The sequence below is a fragment of the Gracilinanus agilis genome, chromosome 4 (assembly GCF_016433145.1).
Source record: "Gracilinanus agilis isolate LMUSP501 chromosome 4, AgileGrace, whole genome shotgun sequence".
Classification (NCBI taxonomy): Eukaryota; Metazoa; Chordata; class Mammalia; order Didelphimorphia; family Didelphidae; genus Gracilinanus; species Gracilinanus agilis.
The window spans coordinates 412,544,363-412,563,256 of NC_058133.1; the positions used below are offsets into that span (position 1 = coordinate 412,544,363).

Sequence of the window (18,894 nt, forward strand, 5' to 3'; positions counted from 1 at the left end):
AAACAGGCCAAAAGAGATGCCCTTATCCATCAAAGAAGGCATATATTCATGGAGCCACAGATCATCAGCTACACAGAAGAGTTCGGAAACGTTTAGCTTTTAATGGTAACTATAATCAGGAGCAATGATTAAAGGGGTGGGAACATAAGCTTAGCCCTGGCTTAATTATTCACATAAAAGTTTGTTTATATGCCCCATTGGCATTTCCCAAGCCTCCTTCTTCATTGTAATATTGCCAGGTTTAATTAGAAGGCTTATTTAAGCACTCCACACATTTATATGTAAGGAAGGCGCTAAGAGGGATTGGCCCTGGCATGGAATACTTTTCACTCAGCACCCTGAAATTTAGAAGCTGTTAGGTTTTCTGAAGACAAACCAGCTGTTTAACCAGGGGGAGGCATAGAAGATTACTTTAAATTGAGCAGGCCATTAATGAAAAGATGTAAAGCAGGTTCCCACTTTCATCTGAATCACTGATGCCTACACAGGGATTCATTTTTGACCTTTTTCATTTGGTGGGTGGAGTAGGGATGTTTAAGTTAAATGAAACTTTTTCTGCCAAAGAGTAATATAATTGTTCCTTACCTGTTCCTTAAAAAGAGAGGAGAAATCTCCCATGGTGAAACTGTTGACCAGTGATGGAAATGGAAATTTTTTTCTAAAGAACCTAGTTGTCTCATCACTTTTCAAGATGTTACCTTCCAATTCACATGTCTTCATATTCTCCCATTCCTCCCTATCCTATATCCCTTCTAAAACCTGCCCTTTGGAATGTGAGTTATGATCATTTAAGTCAATCTGTTAACTCTCTCAAGGGCATTTGTGTTTAAGTCCATTAGAAATTTATAAAGAAAAACTTCATTCTTGTTCAATTTATGGGAATACTTTTAGATATAGTTCTGAAAATTATGCATATAGCATTCTTTTGTAAATTAATTATATACTTCTGAGCTGAAATGAAACCTTTTATTTCTTATTTTTCTTTATATTTTATATTACATTTATATATTATTGTTTATTAATAGCTTCTAAGTTATGACATTTATAAATAAGCATTACTGTGTCAGACTTACAGGTAGGGAGCATATTGGATAAAGCATTGCATGTACATCCTACTATAAATACTTACCTTTGTGACCAGGGAAAGTCATTTAACTGTTTAATGCCTCAATTTCGTCTATAAAATGAAGGAGTTAGACTCAATGGTTTCCAGCTCTGAAGCTATGTTCCGCTATGTACGTGTTAATCATTTAGAGTATGGACAATGAACTGTACAATTCATAATCTTAATTCCCTTCTTTGTAGTCTTGACATCAGAAGCTTGAGGACTGTTATTAATGATTTTGTGAAAATTAAGCAAATTGAAGTTTGTCACGATTCTGTGTAGTGTGAATTTGAAGGCAATACCTGCTTTTCCAGGAATGTACAACTCTTCATCTGAATGGAGTTTGAGACCTTGCAGGCATCCATGAAAAATGTTGCCAGTAGCAAAATTATTCTGAGTGTGCAAGATTAAGTTAACTAGTGTTAAACCAGAGACTTTCATGAGCTCAGTGTATGAGAAATCCTTTGACAGAACAATGTATTCCTTTCTTTTTGAAAAATAGCATAGCTATGATAAATCAATCATAAATTGATTTGGACAGAAAAAAAAGACTTCTTTAAAGCTTAAAAGATTAAAATGTAGCTCTAAAGATTGATATCGAATAGACTGTTCTAGGTATAAAATTAGCTCCCAGCATTCAGTCAGTCGATACATATTTAGTAAGCACTTATTATGTGCCAGCTATTCTGCTAAGTGCTCAAAGTGAAAAGAAAGGCAAAACTAACCTCTGCCTTTATGGAGCCCAGTGAAATGATAAAACTGGAAGATCAGAAAGTAAAAGATCTCTTGCATAGTCTGAAATGGACATTTTTATGTAACACAAAAATTATAATGCTTTTTCTTATTGGAATTCCATTTAAAATTTTTCATAACTAATCCACTGACTTGCCAAGATCTCTTTTGCCATGGTGTTTTCTATCAAAAGGAGGAACTATTTAGCCTTTTACTCTATTTCTTTGCTACAATATCACTATTTAAGATTGAATCAGGTTGGCCTGTTTAAGGAATTGTCAAGAAAAGGTAATAGTAAATGGGGAGCAATATTGAAAAGAAATTGTCATCATTTAAGCCAACTAATTGAAGGGAAGAAAGGCAAGGTTCTTTTTTTCTTGAAAAAAAAAATAATTTTATAAAATTCTTACCTTCCATCTTAGAATCAATTGATTCTAAGATAAAAGAGTGATAAGGGATAGGCAATGGAGGTTAAGTGACTTGCCCAGGGTCACACAGCTAGGAAGTGTCTGAGGCTAGATTTGGACCCAGGAATTCCCATCTCTAGGCCTGACTCTCAATCTTTTTATTGAAATTTTAAAAAATATGTATATAAAACTTGAAATATATTCTTTGAATTTATTCATTACTTTGATCTTTGTTTACTCAAGTCTTAATTCTTTCTCTTGCAGAGTGAAGATTTTCACATTTATACACAGTATTGCACCAATTATCCAAGGTAATCTGAGATGCAAAGAAAATCCATATTTACAAATAAGATTTCTTTTCTCTGCCTGAGGGAGAAGAGGTGGGACACAGGCTTCCTGGAGAGAATAGCATTTGATATGAACTTAACAGATTGGGTAAAAAGTCTAAGGGGGAAACAGGTTAACAATGTATGAAAAATCATCTGTTAATGAACTGATACTTAAAAAAAGAAAGAAGAAAAACACAAAGTCACTATTTCCCAAAACCAAAACAGTGAGTTCTCTTTCTGTGTCAATTACTTATAATTTCAAAAGCAATCTTAAAGATAGCAGGATCTTATGGAATGATAATATCGTATTAATCCAAATTAATTTGTACCTTGATTAAATATTCATGAAAATCAGTTTTAACAATTGCTCAGGTATACATTTCTCTAGTCTAAATAGATCTGTTATCAACATGTGTGAAGGTAATATGAAGCAACTTCTCTGTTCATTTTCCCTGAGCTCAAAGAGTTTAAATCTAGTAGAGTGATACATCTTATAAACAGATAAATATATAGATGATAATTTGAGGAGGAGAGAGAGATCACTAAGGGATCAGAAAATGTCATATATGACCTGAGCTTTGAAGACAGCTAAGAAGGTCAGTACTCCCTCCCAGAATATATTGAAGAAGCAGAGTATGCCCTCAAGTGGTGCATTTTGAAACCACTCCAAGACTTGTGTCATTTTGAACCAAATTTTCCCATAATTCATCTATAAAGAATCTACTTGACTTATTTTAGGGTTTCATTTAGATTCTTTCCATTGCAGAATTCAGGCTGTATCTTTTGTCTCTTGCTTTCATTACATGACTTGTCTATTTCTTTTATTGATCACACATTTCTGAGATATCTTTTATTCGTCTTCTTTACATTAATAATACATGAGAGCCTATTTATGCCCTTTATGAATTTCTCCATCTCTCTTTGGGTTGCTTGAAATTTAGATTATTTGAAAGATGTGATATTCTGTGTCTTGTAGTTTTGCTGTATTACTACAAAATTCCATTGAATTGAAGTGTGGATGTGGGTGTGCACGCACCTGTAATTTCTTTAGCATTGGGAATTCCTGCTATTTCACCCATATAGATCACTAACAACTTTGTAACTTTTAGTCTTATACAGTTTCCTGAGACACTGAAAGATTAAGTAACTTACTTATGGTCACACAGCCAGTACAGGTTGGCTAGGATTGAACCCAGATCTTCCCAACTCTACAGCCAATCATTTTTTTCTACATCTTACTACTTTTTAGGGCTGTAGTAATATTGATGTTAAAACAAAAAAAAAGAGAGAAAACTGCTCAATATTAAAGAGAGCATTGCACAATTTCCCCAAGGCAACCTAGCCCTCTTATTCTCTCCTAATCAGTTATAAACCTAGTTCATTGTCCATTTGCATGAATTGCCCAGTATAATTGTGGTGATGAACTAACTGGTAGGCTGCCCACTGATTCTAAGCCTGAGCAATAGATATTCTTTATCTACTTGATTCTTCCTGTGCAAACTCTTAGGCCCATCTTTTTTGGATAATGTCCTGGGATAGGCCTGATTCAGGACAGTCCTCTGATGATTTATCTTCCATTTTGGAAAAAAAGAGAGAGAAAGAAATACTCAGACTTCAGTCAATAGTTAGCAAAAAGGAAATTCACTTGGCTCTAGGAAGAGAAGGAGATTCAACAAGGATATTCACTGAGGATATTAAGAGTTGATTCCCCCACCTCTGCATTGACCATTGTGGTCCTTTAGCCAAGCATTAGAGCATACCTGGAAATCCTTTTAGCTGTTTTATACTCATGGCCAGCTAGTGATGTCAACAGCCTTAGTCTTCAATCACCTGATCAAAATAAATCTCAAAGACATTTTCAATGTTTTAAGGAAAACCTAACCCAATTTGCATGGGGCAAGATGTTATGATATTGTTTGCATTATGGGTTATTATGGATACCATTAAGGAGTCTTGGGATCTATAAATAGAAATATTTGGAGGACTAAAGGAATTCCTCTTCAATTAAGATAACCCATAGGATATCCTCCAGTACCATGAAGGACACCTTTAGCAAACATTTTCCTCCTTAGTTCATGTCCCTCTTGGCACTAATAATCAGTAAGCTAGGTGGCTCAGTGAATTAGAAAGCCAAGCCTAGAGATGGGAGATCCTGAGTACAAATGTGGCCTCAGACATTTTTTTTAAGATGTGTGACCCTGGGCAAGTCACTTAATTCCAGTTGCTTAGCCCTTACCATTCTTCTGCCTTTTGGAACTGATACAGCAATTCTAAGACAGAAGATGAGAGTTTTTGTTAATATATCTCTATCTAGCTCTATTGTTTCTACTATAAAGGAATTCTTTATGATCATAATGCATATTTGGGAGACAACCTTGTTAGAAAAGAGCTTTTGAGCTTTCACCTCTTCTCCTAAGTTTGGTGCCAATATATGCTTCTGCAACTGCATCCCTCAGATAAGATAGTGAAAACTAGTCAGTGGATTTGGCTATTTCAAGTACATGGTGACTAGGGCTGAATTCACCTCGGACACTGTGTCAATTATTTCTGGTGCTGTGAAAGCTGCTCAGAGAAACTCAAAATCATAGTCTTCCATGTTTCAACTCCCAGTATTTCTATTATGGATTTGACTCGCTGCCTAGAGAAACCTACCAAATACATTAATATCAAGAAAATTGTGAAACAAGCATCCCAGGCCCTTTTTGAAGTTACTTGACCCTGTTTGTCTCAGTTTCCTCATCTGTAAAATGAGCGGTAGAAGGAAATGGCAAACCACTTTAGTATCTTTGCCAAGAAAATCCCAAATCAGGTCATGAAGAATTAGACAAGACTAAACAACAGGGATCTAAAAGCTCATCTAGTCCAACCCCTTTGTTTTATAGATGAGGGGGATGAATGATATTATTTCTGATTCTATGAAATGATTAAATAACTCTCCAGGGTAGTATAACAAGGTGCAAATTAACATAGGACAAATAGTACATAAGTGCTGAGAAGTCTGTGAAGAAAGAACAACCAATCGGGAGCCATCATTAAGGGCAAATGACTTTTAAAATGAGATTTTGAAGGTGGTGATGAAATAAATTGACAGATCTAAGAAAGACACTGAAAGTCGGTGGTGCAACTCGAAGAAAAAGAAGAACAAGTCCCTTATGCACCTACCTAATTGCATAGTTTAACATTGATAACAATATCTCCTTTTGTTGTACCAAAGCCTGTGATCCTGCCTTGCTTAATTTGTGAGATGCCACATATTTCAGCTGCTCTCCTCATCTGATTAAATGATCTGTTAGTGTGGCTGTTCTTTTATATCCAGATACCATGATATAAAATGGCCCTATCATAGCATTACAAATAAATGATCACTGTCTTCATATTAGACATGCTTAAATGACTTAATAAGTAACTCAGTTATTGTTGAGTCTGTGTTGCGCATCATGAATTTTCTTTACAGATCAGTAGCTGTGCTAACTGAATGCATGAGGAACAAAATGTTAGCCAAGTTCTTCAGAGAACGGCAGGAAACTCTCCATCACTCACTGCCATTAGGATCGTACCTTTTGAAGCCTGTTCAGCGGATTCTCAAGTATCATCTGCTTTTACATGTAAGCATCTTCAAAACATACAGTTCTTTATGCCTAATGTACTTGAGTGCATTTAATCATACAGGGATGGAATTTGAGGGGGGGTTTCTTTTTTTGTACATTGAGCTAACAAAAAAATTTTTAAAAAGTTGAGGATATATACAGATGTCTTCCTATATTTTACAGTTGACCAGTACATATGTAAAATGAGCTAGAGAAAGAGATGGCAAACCACTCTAGTATCTTTGCCAAGAAAACCCCAAATGCGGTCATGAAGAGTTGGATACAATGGAAAAACAACCCTACATCCCAAGAAAAAAAGAAAATTTATATGTATCATGTACCAACCTGGGCAACTGTTAGAAGGAAGCCAATGACAGGCTGAACCAACCAAGCCTGTCAGGGAGAAGAGGGACAGATTATGTCCATAGCTATTGTGAGAGGAGTGTGTTTCTTCCCTCACCAACTATAGCTGGCTTAGACCTTGGGCACTTGATCCCTCCTTCATTCATACTATCTCTAAGATCTACATACTATCCATCCTCCCAGATCTAGAGAGGAAGATCTATAGGGAGATATATAAAGATATATCTTCTTTCATTCCTTTTTAACATCAGTCATTTCAGTCTGTGTCTGACTCTTCCATTTGGAGCTTTCTTGGCTAAGACTTTGGAGTAGTTTATCATTTTCTTCTCCAGCTCATTTTACAGGCAAGGAAACAGAAGCAAAATGGGTTAAGTGACTTGGCCAACATCACACAGCTTTTAAGTGTCTGAAGCCAGATTTGAACTCAGAAAGAAAAGTCTTTCCGACTCCTTGCCATGCATACTCAGTGCTATTCCAAAATAGAATGGATCATTTCTTGGTCTTTTTCTAGTGATGATAGAAACAATGAAGCAAAACTATCCTTTCTCACTGTAAACTTACAGTCTGGCTTACACTTATCTGAGAGTAGGAGAGAATGAAATGCTGTTTTTCCTTCCATGTCCCAGACACTTTTCATCCTGGAAGGTCACTCTAGCCCTGGAATTTAAACACTGGAAATGTCCTATGCCCCAGTAACCTTTCCCTCTGCGTGGTACCCAGGCCAGCCATATCTCATTCCTCACCAGGCTGTATTCTGTACTTTCTCTTTCACCCCCTCCCACATTCACAATTCCTTTGTCCTCCCTCCCTTTTCAGTTCTCTTCCCTCATTAAAATGTAAGCTCCTAGAGGGCAGGGATTGTCCCTTTTGTTTGCATTTGTGTTACCAGTACTTAGCACAGTGTATGGCATATCATTAGTGCTTAAGAAATACTTGTTGACCAGCTTACTTGGCTTTTCTGCCATTTTCATATCACTTAAATTGCAGTATTCTAGTGCTGAGATACAGTATTAATATGAAATACTAAGAGAGTTATAGAAGGCTAAAGCTGGAAGAGGTGTTAGAGACCCTGTCATATGAATCATTCATTTCACAGATGAGAAAACTGAGGATCTCAAAAATAACATAGGTATCTTCACAGTGTAACAGGCTATGTGGAAGAAATGTTTCAAAATAGATGATTCTTTTTTTTTCCTGACTTCATTAGGAAATAGAAAACCACCTTGACAAGGAGACTGATGGCTATGATGTGGTGCTTGAGGCCATTGACACAATGCAGAGAGTAGCTTGGCACATTAATGACATGAAGAGGAAACATGAGCATGCAATCCGGCTACAGGTGAGTCCACAAAAATCTCCTTGCCTCCTTGTTTTAGTGAAGTTTCTTGTGAATTGTTTTCTGCTATTATTGTTAGAGGATGCATTCTCCTAATTAAATGTTAAAGGAGCATTAAACCTAGTTTCCAATGTCCCAACATTCCCCATAGGAAATGATGACAAGTCAATCAGCATTTTCTTTGATGCCTATGTTGACTGGGGTTAGTGCAGCATGCCTTAAATTTTATAAATTGGAAAATGTAAATGAAAATCTCTTTTTAAGGATGGTTCTCTTGAACATTTTTCCTTTTCCCTCTTCTAATGGAAAATATCTAAATGAGTCGCAAATTTAGATTTCAGAAAGGATAACTATTATTTATTATTTGCAAAATAAATAACCTTTTTAGCATCCTCTCTTCTTCCCCTCTTTTAATTGCCTAGACACTTACTTCATGTTTTTATTGATGTATAAAATCATAATATATATTTGGATATTGACTATGTCCTAGGACCTTTTTGGTGAAGGCATGGCACACATGCCCTGGTGGGCTATAGAGGGCTGCTCTGTTCCCCTTCTCCACCACACCTGAGGACAATTTTCACATGCCCTGCCCCTCTGCCCAGCAGACCAATGGGAGCACTTCCTTCCTCTGCTGTCTGGATGCTCATGGAGTGGAGGGGCACAGCCTGAAGGTGCAGTTTGGGTACACGATCTCTAAAAGTTTCACCAATGCTGTCCTAGGGCATGCCTAGTGACCTTTGATCTTTAGAAAACAACGTCATGGGGGGCAGCTGGGTAGCTCAATGGATTGAGAGTCAGGCCTAGAGACAGGAGGTCCTAGGTTCAAATCCGGCCTCAGCCACTTCCCAGCTGTGTGACCCTCGGCAAGTCACTTGACCCCCATTGCCCACCCTTACCACTCTTCCACCTAAGAACCAATACACAGAAGTTAAGGGTTAAAAAAACCCCATAATAATAAGAAAACAATGTCATGGGACCCGAAGAAGTACTGATGATATTCCAGGTGATATGGCAATGTTACATTAAAAACCCATGATAATGTAATAAAACATAGAATCTCTATCCCCAGCTCACAATCCCTAGGTAGCTTCAGGAATACAATTATTGGCCAATATGCCAAAATCTTAATGTGGCATCAAAAGAATTGTTATGGAAATTGACAATGGATGCTAGGCATCCAAAGGAATTTTTCCTTATCTTTTAAGTCATATCTATTAAATAACAAAATATTCAAGTAAAAAGCACCAGAGAGAAAGAGAGAGAAACTCCACACAAGGGGCATTTAGGTGGTTCAGTGGATAGAGACAGGCTTGGAGACTTGATGGGAGATCATGGGTTCAAATCTGGTCTCATATACTTCCTACCTGTGTGACCCTGGACAAGTCACTTAACCCCAACTATCCAGGCCTTACCACTCTTCTGCCATGGAACCAATTCTTAGTATGGATTCTAAGACAGAAAGTAAGGTGTTTTTTTTTAACACTCAGGTGCTGAAGCATTGTGATGTAGTCTTTCAAAGTCTGCCATAAGAGTCTAAAAGAAGTGAAATTTGACACCAACTAGTTTTACTGATGCCTTAAGCAGCTAAGACTTTGAATTCCAAAGTAATTGCGAACTTCATTGGTGGAAGGAGTTTCCACCCCAGAAGTTCTTTGCATTAAAGAAATTACAGGCCTGGACAAAAAAAAAAAAAAAAAAGCAACCTCTCCTCCTCACCCCAGACTCTTCCCTGCTTCCTGCCACTTCCCACAAGCCAAATATCTAAGTATGGGTAAACAGCTGAACAACTAATTTGAGTTTTTTATGCTTCATTCAGGTGTTCATTATCATATAAACATCTTAAATTTTGTGCTCCAACTGTTTCTCCTTTTTTTTTTCCTAAATAACATTTCTCAATCTTCTCCATAGAATTTGAGATTCTTAGGTGATCTCCCAAATTCTTACTGGCAAATGTGAATACTTCTGTGACTCTCTGTAAGAATATTTTCAAAATAGTGAAACTGGTATCTTGGTACATAATAATAATAATAATAAGTATACTAATGCCCAGAGAATATTTTTAAAGTTAGAACATTATAGGTTTACCTTTATTTTCATAATTATTTGTTTGGGACAATTTTAAGAAAATGTCCATATATTATTTCTTTGCCTCCTCTAATTTGTAGTTCAATGTAAAATATAAGGAAATAACTTTTCAATGGAAATTTCTGAAATCAGTAGCTCTAAGATATTTATCTGGGAAGGAGAGAAATTCAAGAAGGGAGGAAAGCAATTTTTTTTCACTGGCCATTCACATACTAGCAATTAGATAACTATAAACGTGCTTCATTTTTGTTAACCTTAAGTGAAAGCTGATCTTCTATGTGATACCTTGAATTGGTGGAAGTATGAAATTGTCAAGCCACCAAATACTTGAAGAAGTCATCCTTTCTTCCTCCCATTTAACAACATGTCAAATATATATTCATTTTTCCAGGAGATACAGAGTTTGCTAACAAACTGGAAAGGACCAGACCTGACCAGTTATGGGGAGCTAGTTTTGGAAGGAACATTCCGCATCCAGCGTGCTAAAAATGAACGAACATTGTTCCTCTTTGACAAGCTACTTCTGATCACAAAGAAAAGAGAAGAAACCTTTACCTACAAAGCTCACATACTGGTACGTCTGTGTGTTGGGAACACTACAAAGATTAAAGCAATTCATGGGTCCTCATTCCCTTCCAAAAGTGTCTTACTGGTTTTTCATATTCTCTTGCAGTGTGGCAACCTCATGCTTGTGGAAATGATTCCCAAGGAACCACTTAGTTTTAGTGTCTTCCATTATAAGAATCCCAAGCTTCAACACACAGTGCAGGTAAAAAATTAATAAAAAATAAGAAAAAATTTTAAACCCCTCTATTTTTTCTCAATGTGATTCTTGTGGATTGAGAAGCCTTATTTCCATGGCCTCTGTGAAACATCTGATTTGCTCCCTCCATTTCTTAGAAGAGGACTGTTTTTCAGAGTTATACCCCTTGGTCTTAGTGTCCTGAGGATTTGCAGATGTGCGTTATCTTACTGTTCCAATCTGTTTCTGACAGGCTAAATCCCAACAAGATAAACGACTCTGGATTCTCCACCTGAAGAGACTTATCCTAGAAAATCATGCTGCTAAAATTCCAGCTAAGGTAAAAATGTAACTTAAACCTTTTCAAACCCCAGGATTGCAGCCTGACCTGAAGAAATGGTTGACTCTAAATTAAGGAAACTTTCAAAAGAGTCAATGTATAGGGGAAGATGGGGAGCTAAATTCATAAGCATGATGCCTGAATTTCATTGTAGATATAGATGGAGGGAAGTCACAGAACCTTTCACTGATTTTGGTAACCACTTCCACTCCACAGGTATGTTCCTGTTGAGTGTTCTTGAATACATTTTCAAGGAATTTCACAAAATACTTAGGATACAATACTCAAAAGTTATTTTGAATAGAGGAAGATCAGAAAAGCTGTTTAAACTTTTATGCAATAATAAAATTATTATTTTATATCAAAACATGTTTTATGCAATAACAAAATATTCAAATACAAAATACAAAAGGGAAAAGAAAAGTATTTTTACTCAATATCAGGAAAACTCTCTTGTAAAGTACAAGACTGACTTGTGTGTCAAAAGTGAAGGGAGAGAAACTTTTCAATGTAGAAACTAGTTGAATTGTTTTTACATGACTGATTAATTAGGGAACTTATAGTCAGATTTAGTGGAGTCACAGATATAGGCATATATCCAGGAAACAGAAGGGAGTTCACAAAGAGTTGTAGTGATTGGAGTGAAGCAGTATATCCAGACTCCCAGACATTACTTTGTGTCTCCCATCCTGGAATTGTGGTTTGGTCTAGGTGAGTCTGGTCCACTCAGGAGTCATCCTAAAGTCACACCTGGATATGTTAACAAGCATGGAGTCATCCTGGATGGTTGACTTACTTTTATTGAGGATTAAGTCTATGAATCTTGGGTTTGGCCAGATGTGGCCATTCAAGGAGCTTGAAAAGAAAAAGATAGAAAACAGGAGTTTGATATAATTTTTTAAACCACATACACACATGAAAAACAAATAGCACTCAATGCTGACGTTGAAAGTCTTGCTTATTTTAACTTTTTTTTTCCCTTTGGTACATGATACATATAATTTTTCTTTTTTTCTTGGGATGTAGGGTTGTTTTTCCATTGTATCCAACTCTTCATGACCGCATTTGGGGTTTTCTTGGCAAAGAGACTAGAGTGGTTTGCCATCTCTTTCTCTAGCTCATTTTACATATGAGGAAACTGAGGCAGAATTAAGTGACCTGGCGGTCACCTGGGTAGCTCAGTGGATTGAGAACCAGGCCTAGAGACGGGAAGTCCTAGGTTCAAATCTGGCCTCAGACACTTCCCAGCTATGTGACCCTGTGCAAGTCACTTACATTGCCAACCCTTACCACTCTTCTGACTTGGAGTCAATACATAGTATTGACTCCAAGACAGAAGCTAAGGGTTTAAAAAAAAAAAAAAGAGAATTAAGTGACCTGCCCAGATCACACAACTAGTAAACATGTAGAGCCAGATTTGAATCCAGGAAGAGGAGACTTCGTGAATCCAGTTCTGGCATGAATCCACTGCACCACCTGGCTGCCCCCATAGAGAATCAGTTAAAATCAGAAAGGAGAGTGCTGGAAGAGAATTAATACTAGAAAATGAAAAAGTCAGTATAACTTGGTAGATACAGACCTAGCCTTTGAGTCAAGGTTATCTAAGGTTCAGGTAGGTCCTGCTTCTGAGACACATAGTGTAATAATGTATTAGTCACTTAATGCTTAGGGCAAACTCTCCATGTTGTATAAGCTATGGGTGAATTGCTGGCATGCACCAGAGGAAGGAGTCTTCATACTGGAAGTCTTTTGTACCAATGAAATTGAAGGACACACCACCCAGCTACCATGAAAAAGAAAAACCGATGTGGGTAGGACACTGATAAATAGCAACTTAAAGAGAACTAGGAGCTCTTGAGGGAGATTTCAAATAATAATATGGTCTTAGACTATGTTTGGAAAAGGCAATGGCCCTTTTTTTCCCAGGGTGTTTCCCAAGCCTCAGTGCTTCCTTCATGATTCAAACAATTTTGCTCCTGGATTTTACACTGCCAACTTTCTGATCTATTTGAGAAAAGACTTCCATTTGCCCTGAGCATTCTGTGAAAAAGGAATATAGAGCTTTGGGCATGAGTGTGTGTGTGTGTGTGTGCATGTGTGTGCGTGTGTGTGAGTGACTGAATGTTTCTCAAAACTGTCTGCCTTCATTTTGTAGTCAGGTGTGTATGAGTTCCATTTCCTGAGCATATGATGAGACTCAAGGTAGTTCATGTGAGGGTGATGATTATATTGTCTTGTGATTAATCATTTCAGTTTCATGCCTTGTAATATTTCTCTGAACAATGGCATAGTATTACCGACATACCCTGCCTATATTTGATGTGTCTCCTGCCAAAGACAAAGTTATTCATAGGACTCTCAAGGGAAATCACAGGCTTTGTTACCAAAAAAAGAGTAATAAGTTATGAATCCTTTAAAACATTTCACCCACACCATATATGTATTTCAGGCATTTTATTTTCCCTCAAGTATAACTGAATATCTTTGATCCTCACTTTCTTCATAGGGAAAATGACGTAGAACACTCAGACCAGAAAATCCCTAAGGTTACTTCTGTCTCCAAATCTAAGATCCTAAGTGTATTTAGCCAGCTAGCATTTATTAAGTCCTTACTATGTGCTAGGCACTGTGCTAAGTTCAAGGGAGAAAGGATATGAAGAAAGGCAAAAATAGTACTTGTCCTCAAGGAGTTTTCTTGGGAAAGTTAGAAGAGTGGTTTGCTATTTTCTTCTCCAGCTCATTTTACAAATGAGGAAGCTGAGTCAAAGAGGGTTAAGTGACTTACCCAGGAGCCATACATTTAGGAAATGTCTAAGGACAGATTTGAACTCAGGAAGATGAACTTTCCTGTCTCCAGTCCTAGCACTTTATCCTCTGTGCCACCTAGCTGTTCCGTGTCACTAAATGGATACAAACAAAATACATACGAGTAAATGGAAGTTAATCTTAGAGAGGAAGATTCTAGTAAGTTGAGGGGAATAGGAAAAGACTCCTATAAGTGACAGTTAAGTGGTTGATATCCTGACAAACAAATTTTAGGAAGTCCATATTTCTAATCATCTTAGATTTCATTTTTTTGTCCCCAGTAACTACAAAAACATCTTTACGTAATAAACACAAAATGTTAACTTCTAATGATGTTCCTTCCTATTTCACTTTATGAACTAAAGTCAATACAAACTGGTGCTTTCGTTAAATCTTTATAACAAGTAAATTTTAGAAACAAAAAGTTTCTTTTTCTTCCAATGATCTGTGAACATATTAAAGACATTTTGAAATTACATATTGGATAGAGATCCATCTTCTAAGTCAGCAAGGTCTTGATTGAAGTCCTATCTCTGACATACACTACTTGTGTGACCCTAAGCAAGTCACTTAACTTGAAGAGTTTTAGGCAACTTTCTAAAACTACTAGTTATAGAGAAAGTGCTGACTTGCATTTTCTCATGGAGGAGTTCCCTCTGCCAGTGAAACCATCATTCCAATCCCTTTCCCTCTAAATATATCTGCCACTTCATAAAAAAAAAAAAAAAAAAAAAAAAAAAAAGGACTTGCAACTGTTGGGAATTGCTTTGTTAGCTTTTTCCACTCTTTTCAGAAGAGGGATAGTTCATAACTGACACCTAGTGGACAATATGGGAGTAGCACTTTTTGAACATTTCAAATTCTGAAGATCATCCATCAACAAACATTTATTTCATGCTTTTTATGCCTGGCACTGGGGATAAAAAGATTAAATTGAGTCTCCCACTCTCAAGAGGTTTGCTTTCTAATAAGAGAGAAAATATTCACGTGTGTTTATGCATACAAATAAAATGTATGTATATATGTAGTACTATAAGCTGATGGGACAAGGAAAGGCTTCATGTAAAGGATGGCATATGAAATATGACAGAGGGGGGAAATTGAAGTTCTTGAAGTCACTTTTGTGAAAATCTGGCAACTTCTTTAGACCTAAATTTGTTGCAGAATCATCTGTATTAAAAAGTCAAGGGGGCAGCTGGGTAGCTCAGTGGATTGAGAGTCAGGCCTAGAGACAGGAGGTCCTGGGCTCAAATCCGGCCTCAGACACTTCCCAGCTGCGTGATCCTGGGCAAGTCACTTGACCCCCATTGCCCACCCTTACCACTCTTCCACCTAGGAGCCAATACACAGAAGTTAAGGGTTTAAAAAAAAGTCAACACATGGTCAAAGTAATTAAACTTAGAGGGAAATAAAATTTTATTTTAATTAGTCATTTACAATTAAACTACTTGTGATCTTTGCTAGCATTAAAGCATATGCCTGATTCAATGAGATTGGTCTTATAATAAAAATGGTACATTTAAACACTTAACTTATGACCAATTTGTAGAAATTATAGGGAGACAGACTTTGATTCAAAATAAGGAGAAAATTACTGATGATTAAAGGTATCTAAGCATATAATGATATGCCTTTCAAGGTAACAGTAATAATAACAATATACAATAGTTTTCATATAGCTCTTTAAAGTTTACAAAATGCTTTATGTATATTTTGTCATTTGATCCTCACAACAATCCTGAGAGAGGAATGCTGTTGTCATTTCCACTTTACAGATGAGGAAACTGAAGTAAACCAGAGGTTAAGAGACTTGTACAGGGCCACTCAGCCTCTAAGGATCTAAGGAAGGATTTGAATTTAAGTCTTCTTGATGCTAAATCCCATCCTCTACCCACTGTGCCACCTAGATCCTTATGATATTGATATGATCATTATGGCCATTTCATTTACCCCCTAAGAAAAAAAATAAAATTAAACCTTGACAAAGAGACAGACAGACAGACAGACTGGATGAATAGCATGCTATTATAGAAAGGCTTCCTGTTTGGGATATGTACTGGATTAGATAGCGTGTCAAGTTCCTTCTAACTGATACTCTGAGAATCTAACCAGTAATCTGAAACTGTTAAGTAAGGTGTAAAATTTACATGAAAAGCTAAACTTATCTCACCTTTAAGGTGACTGATTTAACAACTTTATTGTTAAATAATTATATTGATATTAGTTGTATAGCATTATTTATATTAATATTTGAGTGACTTCACAGAATTGATTTTGGATCTGGAGGCTTTGAGTTGAAGCTGAGATAAAAGCCACTTTCACCTAATAACTGTTGTAGGCTATAAATTCATTTTGAAGTATTCAAGGTAAAAGATGATGTAATTTATGTAAATATCACTCTGTCCCCACTTGACCCTTTTGCCTGCTACCATGGCCAACACAACCTAGGGCACAGCAAGTTACTTACCTTTTTGTACCTTGATGAATACCAAACGACCTCCCACTTGTTGATTAGTTTCTGCTTACTCCTTCCTCACAGATAAATATCCCATACCCTACTCCACAAAAAAAAAAAAAATGAAAGTATTAAACAAGGAGAAAAGTTATAAATGGCAGGTAAAGAGCATTTCTAAATATGTGTTTGTGTCCCTTTATATGCATAAGGATGGCTGACCTTGGCTGTATCCCATTAAGTAATGGTAGTTTTCACACCCCCTCTTATTACTATGCCATTTATGAGCAATAAGGATTGGTTTTGGTAGGGTGAGAGGGACCTTGGAGGTAATGGTGACAGAAGGAGATGACAGTATTCTAGAACTCTCTCCTCCCATGGCTGTTTGTGGGGTCACTAGTCCCAGAAGGAGCTATGGGAATCAAATGTTAAAGCTGGGTAGTACCTTAATGATACCGTCCAACTTTCCCATTTTATAAAGGGGAAAAATAAGACCAAGACTTGCTGAAAGTCACATACATATGTAGTTAAGTAGCAGACCAGGACCTTTCTACTCTACCACCATATTGCCTTTTACTTCACAAGTTCCTGTTTCTCTCAGCAACCCATGCTCCCTACTAGAGAAAAAGAAATGCTACCAATTCAAAAGTATAATATTGAGAAACGTGTGTGACTTTAGCAAGTGGGGAAGAGACAGCAGAGAAAAGGAGAAATCATAGCTAACAATAATCCATCAGTTGTGTAGAGTAAATATTATATATATTTTTCTATATCTTGACTTTCAGGAGTATTTGAATCCAAAACTATGTTGTTATGTTGAGTTTTTTAAGATATAACAGTTATATTAAAATTCTTGTCATGAATAACTTTTTTAAAGACATAAATAAATTTTCATAAATGATCTTTATGAAACAATAAATAAAATTGATATCTATATTGGGTTAGTCCCTGAAGAAAAAAATACGCAAACAGAATAATAGTCATATTTTCTGTTTTTCAGGCGAAGCAAGCAATTCTGGAAATGGATGCCATTCGTAAGTTTTATTTTTTTAAGAATAAAATACCCAGCATTTTAAATCAAACCTCAAATAAGTACAAAATCTTCAAAGACAATGGAATATCTACAGGCAGAGAATGGTAGCTCTATAATCACTGAGATCGCATATAAGGTCATAAACCCCTGTGTCTCTACCTAAAAACCTGAAAACAAATGTTTTCATTTCCAGTCTATCTGGTATTCAGCTGATGGCTAGCCAACTATGTCTATTCCAGTATTTGTTCACAATTTAGGCAACACTTAAAGGACCCTAAAGAAAAACGTAAGCTTTTTTTTTTTTCAGAGCAGGGGGTGCTGTTGAATTCTTTAGATTTATTAGCCACAAGAATTTTACCAATTGGACAGCTGTCTCATTACTTTGTCCCTCTGTACAGGCACCAGAGGCTACCAACCAGGACATTCTCCTTTTTCTAACCCTCTTCCTCACAGACCCCAGATTTAGGGCAAAGCTAAATCTTTTTCTTTAAAGAGTGATTTTAACTCCCTTTCCTGGCAGATTAACTATGGGGAAAAAGTAAAACTTAAAGATCTTTCTATTCATGACTGTCCTTTTCCAATACTTCTATCTCAAACACTGATGTCACAGACAGGAATTTTTTTTATGCCCCTGCCATCATTATGTATTTGCTTTTTGGTTTACATGTCTTATAATATTTGATTCTCACAACTCTCTGAGTGAGGCACATAGTGTTAGTAATATTTTATCCACTTTATAGAGAGGGCAGCTAAGGCTTAAAGAATTTAAGCTATTTTGTCTAACGGTGAAGAATTTGGATTCAAACCCAGGTCTTCTGACTCTCAAGGCCAATGTTCTTTTCATTATATCAGCTTGTTCCTCTATGTTACAAATTATTCCTGTTCAAAAGAATCAGTAGTTTGTCTTATGGACACCATCACTATTTAATGTATTTTTGAGGTCTAACCTCCTTTGTATGAAAAAAAGATTGGAGAACAATACCCTCTATGGATTGTTCTATACTTGTCAGGTGTGGGATAACGGTAAATTGTGCTCTTTGCCCCCCATTTCCAATCAGGTAAAATCTAATGAAAATAAACATGAAAAGTGATTTTTAAAGAGTGGAGATATGAAGCATGGTGAGAAGAAAACTACTCCAGTCTAGATTAATTGAATTATGCATATATAAGCACTTTAAATCCTTTCTTAAGGACCAACTAGAGATGCCTCTATTTTTCCCCAGCAGACCCCACAAGGTATCCCCAAATCACTTCCTCTGCAAAACCAGTCTTGAACATCATAGCCTAAGGAGAGTTCACCTGGCTTCCCCTGCTGAGGGACTGCAGGGTAGATGGCTCATTTACACAGTTCATTACTTGCACTTCGACTCAATGGCTTAGATTTTGGAGGTTTGAACATCTATCTCCAAAACTCTCTGAATTTATGACACCTTGGGGAGAACCTGGCAACTGATAAGAAGCCTGGAGTCTGAAGTAGTGATTTCTGAAGTAATCACTGTTTCACGGATTGGCATTAGTCCAGGGTTAACATGCCAGTATGCCAGCATTTTCCAACCAAGGGCCCTTTAAAGGTGT

At 36.7% G+C, this 18,894-nt stretch overlaps 1 protein-coding gene across 3 annotated transcripts in view; it reads left to right on the top strand.

Moving 5' to 3' along the window:
- Positions 1-18,894, top strand: part of PLEKHG1 (pleckstrin homology and RhoGEF domain containing G1) — a 103,707-nt gene that overhangs the window by 58,226 nt on the left and 26,587 nt on the right. For 2 of the 3 annotated variants that reach the window (XM_044671675.1, XM_044671676.1), the window contains exons 4-10: positions 2,509-2,555; positions 6,028-6,178; positions 7,731-7,862; positions 10,339-10,521; positions 10,621-10,716; positions 10,943-11,029; positions 17,287-17,320. In XM_044671675.1, the coding sequence (XP_044527610.1) occupies positions 2,509-2,555; positions 6,028-6,178; positions 7,731-7,862; positions 10,339-10,521; positions 10,621-10,716; positions 10,943-11,029; positions 17,287-17,320 (730 nt within the window). The remainder of the gene's footprint in view (positions 1-2,508; positions 2,556-6,027; positions 6,179-7,730; positions 7,863-10,338; positions 10,522-10,620; positions 10,717-10,942; positions 11,030-17,286; positions 17,321-18,894) is intronic. The other variant, XM_044671677.1, reaches the window with a different exon arrangement.